This window comes from Saccostrea echinata, unplaced genomic scaffold (assembly GCF_033153115.1).
Source record: "Saccostrea echinata isolate AGI-Se365-2 ecotype Australia unplaced genomic scaffold, CSIRO_AGI_Sech_v1 ptg000054l, whole genome shotgun sequence".
In the NCBI taxonomy this organism is placed as follows: domain Eukaryota; kingdom Metazoa; phylum Mollusca; class Bivalvia; order Ostreida; family Ostreidae; genus Saccostrea; species Saccostrea echinata.
This window is the reverse complement of record NW_026889803.1, coordinates 3,081,883-3,088,282: the sequence shown is the minus strand read 5'-3', so window position 1 is coordinate 3,088,282 and position 6,400 is coordinate 3,081,883. Positions and strand designations below refer to the sequence as shown.

Below are 6,400 nucleotides of genomic sequence, written 5' to 3'. Positions count from 1 at the left end.
TATGAATTCTGCATGTTCTTCTTCACTACATTGTGATAATTAAATTGATATACAATCCGAACAGGTTAAAAAAAAGTTAAAATATATAGGTATCATCCAACCGCCAGTATATCTCTGCGGGAATTCATGGTGGTATCTGTTAAAGATATGTAACACAAAAATAGTTGTCTTTGTGGCTTAATTTTCCACAAGGGACAATGGAAACGTGAAATAACATACAAAAACAGAATTTACCTAAAATGTCTCGTTGTAATGAAAACCATTTACTTCAGCTCATCCTACTTTTATATCATTACTTTTTTTTTTTTTTTTTTTTTTAGATTACATTCTTTTATTAAGAAAATTAATCCATGTGTTAAATGGGGCAGTATGTCAGTAGAGCATTCTAGTACAGCGAATTAGATCATTGCACAATTTCTTTAATGTATTTTTCCAACTTGTAGGGATTCATTTTTTAGAATGAGATTTGATTTCCTGACAGGCGTTTTTTATTCTAATATTGAGTACAACGTACAATTTGTTAACCTAGGTTAAATAATTCAATGTATTTCATCTACATCCTTTGAATAAATTTCAAATTTACTACACACATATAGGACATTCCGAGACTATCCGATATAAATGAACATTCGATACATGCACAAAAGGAATAAAATAAAGCGCTGATATCATAAACATCGCCTATATGCTCTCGGTGCAAAGAAAGCACAATGAAGAAAACCATACCCTTCTGAAAGAACAGTTTTTACTTCAAGGACACATCGTAATATATCATAAAAAATCTTAGTGGAGAATTCAAGCAGATGATTTTTTAAAAGCATTTTCCCCTCAAAATTATAATGTATAGAAGACTTTGTGCAGATTTTAGAACGACTTTTTTATTTTGTTATTATTTTTTTTAAAAAAGACTTTTAGTCTTTGTTGAAAGTTTTTTTTTTGCAATATATTCATTACATTTTCAGTAACACAATTATATATCTTTCATTTACAGTCAAGAAATATTTCAGTTGGCCACTTTTAGAATTCTTCCCGTAAGATCAAAATTTGAACAGCAACATTTTCTAATGCTAGAAAAGGCAAACAAATAAATAAACACTCTGCTGCATATTACCTTTAAGAAAACTCTTGTCACATTTCAAAACTTTGATCATTGATATTTTGATAGGATATGATACATTTTTGTGTACTCCCAGTTTTTTTTTTTTTTTTTTTTTTTTTTTTTTTGTATAATCTATCAAACAGTCATTTACTTCTTAACATTTAAGGAATAACTGTCTAATTTTTTGGATTCATGATGTGATCAATCGAGTGGCTTGCGTGATAGCTTGCATAAACGCCGAAGGCGTTTATGCATAAAATTATCACGCAAGCCAATCGATTGATCATCGTCATGAATCCAAAAAATCTTACAGTTATTCCTTATATTTACATGCTCCTGATTCTGCAAATTCCCGTGCTAATAGCCCCGCTTCTTTCTCTATTTGTCCCGCCCCGCACGTGTTTTTTTTTTTAACCGCGCCTATCGATGAACCAGTAGATTTATGTAGAAATAAAGTATTTTTACAATTTGTAATTTTATCTCGGACAAAGACATTGGAAATGTAAATATTTGATAATAAAACTTGGGAGATTTAATCATTCAATTCATATTTACAAGTACATATGTATTCGTTTATATTCATAGTCCTTTTTGTTTATATAATTTTTTCCGAATTGTAAATAAATAATTTAATGATTAGTGTGGATTTATAATGGCCAGAAAAATGCACTGAATGGGGTTAAATAGAGCTGAATACTAGCAATGCAGTGTTAAAATAGTATTCAATAATTTTGCAATTGTCCATTTCCAAAGTCAGTGACATAGTCATTTTTATTACTTTATCAACACAGAGAATAGTTTTACTATTTGCATCCTATTTGCATTGTCTGCTAAAACATATACTATTTATAGTAATTAAATACATTTAGTTATTTATTTATTAAATAGCAAGACTCTGTTGAATTGGGTATAAGCAAACTGTAAATCTCTCTCTCTCTCTCTCTCTGCGAAGATAAATCTAATTTGTAACTCGGGCAGTGTGCCAGTGGAACATGTGAAGGGGAAAAATCGTACAGAGCATTGCGTCATTGTTTGATCTTTTAAATTTAATGTATTTTTTCGGTTTCTAGTGTTACATTAAAACGTTTTCATTTCAGGTATGTGGTTTCCTTTAGGAAGGTTTTTTTTAATTCTTAGTTAAATATTCGTCCTAATTGGTTAAAAAAGACACTGTGCTACAGTAGCACTTAAAAATATAAGAGAACAAATTGACGCCTTTTGTGATTTATCTTTGAAAGTCACGATAATATGCAATATACATGCTGAAGAAAAAGACTGCACAAAAAGAAAGCTTAATAAAATTCTAATATTAAAATCACCCCCTTTCTAAAGCCTAAGCTCTTAGTCCTTGTTCTCTGCTTCCTAATTATACATTGATTCATATGCAAAGGAGGGCGATCCTCCACGGACTGAAAATAAGCAATCATGAGTAATTATGAGACTTTTGAAACAGAAACAGAAAATAAAAATGATATTCGAGCAAAGTAAGTCTACTAGGGAAACGTGTCAAAAATGTAGATGAATTGTTAAAAGTGGAGATTTTTATACGACGTATCCAATTTTTTTTAATTCAGGTTAGTCCTTAAAACAGAGTTATTCCTCTTTGAGCAATGTTTAAACATTGTTCATTGCTTTCTCTCTCTCTCTCTCTCTCTCTCTCTCTCTCTCTCTCTCTCTGGATTTAGAGGGGAGCACGCTTCCCCTCTTTTTTATTTTTTTTTTTTTTATCAAAATAATTGACAAGCATTAATTTTTTAAAAGGCCTGAAAAACTATATCAAGCAAAATAAAACAAAATACACTGCCAAACTCGAAAAATCTCTATGGGGGGGGGGATAACATATTTAACCGTCATTGTTTTTATTTTAATTAAGAATATATCTTACATATTCAATAAATTTAACAAAACACGGTCTAAATTTATGCAATACTCTATGTAAAGTAAATTAGAACATATTTAGAAATGTTCCCAAATATTCTGTAAATTGAGCATATAAACAAAATGCTACAGTTCCAAAATAAATATTTTATTTGATATTTAACAGTAAAATATTTATTTGGAACTGTAACATTATGTTTTTATTTATTTAAGTATTTATTACTGTGCCAAGACTTTGATTTTCCAATTTCAATTCTTTATTCATTCAAAACCAGATCACTGGTACAAGAGGTACATGTATACAAACAAAAATTACAGTCAATGGGTAAAAAAAAATGGACAAGTATATGAAGAAAAAAGAAAAGAATGAAGTAAACATATAATCAGTTATATATATGGAGGATTTTTCAGCATCAACACTATATATATATATATATATATATATATATATATATATATATATATATATATATATATATATATATATATATATATATAAACTTTTTCCCCCAGCTTTTGCTTTGTATGCCTGTTCTCTTAGTGGACATACAGTGTAATTATGCGTCATTGAACGAGTGTTTATTTTGATATTACATGTATACATTTATTTTATGTTACATTTTTTTTCATATAGGACTCTCTTTTTTCTAAATATTTACCTAATCACTTGTATAAATAATACAATGTTGAATAATACAAATGAACTTAAAATTTAATTCATCAAACTTATTTTGTAATAAGTATAAAACTCTGTATCGTACATGAAACTGTAGATTTATGTCTTTTTTTACTGCCCAAATAGAAATACAGACACAGCTTGATAATTTCTCTCCTTAGTTTGACAGCGAAAAAAATCAAACAAGTACATGAACTCAGATTCATGAGGCTCCTTAGCAGATGTTAGAAGATTAATAGAAGTTGTGTGTACAAGGTTAACTCTTGACAGGGGGTTGAATTTCAGTCAGTCGCCGGTCATTGTGCCAAGCTAAAATAAAAAGCAAACACATGTTTTGAAGATGCGTACTTTTTCAACAAAATTCCACAGGTATCTTTTTTTTTTTCTACACGTGAAGTTGGTTTCGTAATGAAGAGTTTATAGCTACACTGGGTTTACACTATTAAGAGACTGGTCAGCAAAGTTCGCACTGTATTTATCACTGACCAAACCGAACTGGCAGCTGCCTAAACAAAAGATGATTAGTTGAGGAAAAACGAATAAATATTTAACATTTTTGGACTCTCCGCTCCTGTCGCTGTTGAAGATTGGAGGCCAGCTTGGCTGTCATTCAAAATGGGTGGAAGTGCTTAAATGTCTATAAAGAACACCTTGACACTGTGTATCCATATTCATCTGTTCTCTTCATGCGTGTAGGACATCCATACCATTCTCCTGTCGCCGGTGGTCATCGGTCAACAACAAAATACGTTGCGCAACTGTCGGACGGCTCGACTGAGGGAACAACTTTTTCTGTCTACAAGGTGTCGGTGGGACATTGTCTTAAAAATATCTCCTAATTAAAACGGGAAAATGCTGGGAATTACTTCTGTGCTCCCTGTTCCTTTAACAATTATTCTGGTAATAATTGTTGTTGTGTGTGCCTTTGTTCTTTTTCTTCAACATCGGGGTATTGCTACCACAGCTCCGGGACCATTTGCATGGCCTGTCTTTGGAAATTTACTCAGTCTAGGAAAGAAGCCGCACGAATATCTGACTTCCCTACGTTCTGTCTATGGGGATGTATACCAGATCAAAATGGGTAGCCACACGACGGTAGTTATAAATGGACTCAAGGCCATGAAACAGGCATGTATAAAACAAGCGGAGGACTTTGCAGGTAGACCAAATTTTTATTCCTTCCATTATATCGCTAATGGTAAAAGCATGGGTTTCAGTGATTATGGACCAAGATGGAAGCTTCATAGGCGTATCGCGCAGAATGCCTTGGCCAATTTCACAAACAAAAGGCACAATCCCATAGAAGAGGACATTATCCAGGAGGCCGAATTTTTGACAGCTAATTTCCTCAGTACTCCAGGAAAACCTGTGAATCCTCACAATGAGATTTACTTGTCTGTTGGAAACATCATCTGTGCATTGTGTTTTGGAAAGAGATATCGGCGAGATGATCCCGATTTCATGCAGTTGGTAAAAAATAACGATGAATTCATGGCATTCGCAGGTGCTGGAAATCCAGTGGACATTATGCCGTGGATGAGACATTTTACCAAACGATCCTTCAATAAGTTTGTAAGCATCTTAGAGACAATGAATAAGTTTAGCCTCAAAAAGCGTCAAGAACACCTTGATACGTATAACCCAATGAATATGCGTGACGTCACAGACGCACTGATCAAAATGACGGAGGATATCAGCGAGGAGGAAAAAAGCTCTGTGGGACTTACAGACGAACATATCTTAATTACCGTTCAGGAACTTATAGGAGCTGGGTTTGACACCATTGCAAGCACCTTGCAATGGAGTGTTTTATTCATGGCAACAAACGCAGAATACCAAGATATGGTACATGCCGAGATTAGGAAAGTGGTTGGAATGGATCGTTTCCCATCTATGGATGATTACTCATCTCTGCCCTTCACAGAAGCATGCATCATGGAAACCATGCGTCATTCATGCATATTCCCCTTTGCACTCCCTCACAGCACAACAAAAGACACGGAACTGAATGGAGTCTTCATCAAGGCTAAAACTCTGGTTTTCTTAAATCTTTGGTCCATTAATTACGATAAGGAAATTTTTCCTGACCCGACAGTTTTTAATCCTTACCGGTTTTTGGACTCCGACGGTAATGTCAATCGTTCTGCAGTTGACTTGTTCATGCCGTTTGGCGCTGGAAAACGACGTTGTCCAGGGGAACCACTCGGACGGATGGAACTCTTTTTGTTCTTTACTACCATGATGCAAAGATGCAAATTTAATGTAATTCGAGGGAGAGTTCCCGTTGTGGACAGTAAATATGGGTTGACTTTAAAACCGAAAGATTTTGAAGTGTATGTGTCAGCAAGAATATAAGATTCCATTTACTGTGTAAATAGCGCTGGAAATTATGTTCTTAGCACTGATGCGGGTTCTTCTTTCGCATAGAATAACTAATATGGTATATGTTGTGACACGCGATTCAATAAATATATTCTAATTGATTTCATTGTGTTGTCTATTCATATTAAAAAATTAAGTTAAAAGTTTTCTATTATTTGCTAGATCTTTACACAATGCAAATTGGTTCGGGTATAAAAGTAAAAATAAAGCTTGAATTTGGAAGCTTAAAAAATGATGTTTCCATTAAATTAACAAAAATAAATAAATATGTAAATAAAAGGTAAACGACAAAGTAATGAATCCAAAATTGTATTATTTCTAGGCCTTGCCCAAAAACTTCTAATGGCAAGGAAAAAAAACACAGA

General features: G+C 33.0%; 1 protein-coding gene across 1 annotated transcript; it reads left to right on the top strand.

The window, feature by feature from the left end:
• The first annotated feature begins 4,505 nt into the window (after positions 1-4,505).
• LOC133172251 (cytochrome P450 1A1-like) lies at positions 4,506-6,137 on the top strand. The gene has a single exon (XM_061307101.1). The coding sequence runs from the start codon at positions 4,506-4,508 to the stop codon at positions 6,006-6,008; it is 1,503 nt and encodes a 500-aa protein (XP_061163085.1). The 3' UTR covers positions 6,009-6,137.
• Positions 6,138-6,400: the final 263 nt, after the last annotated feature.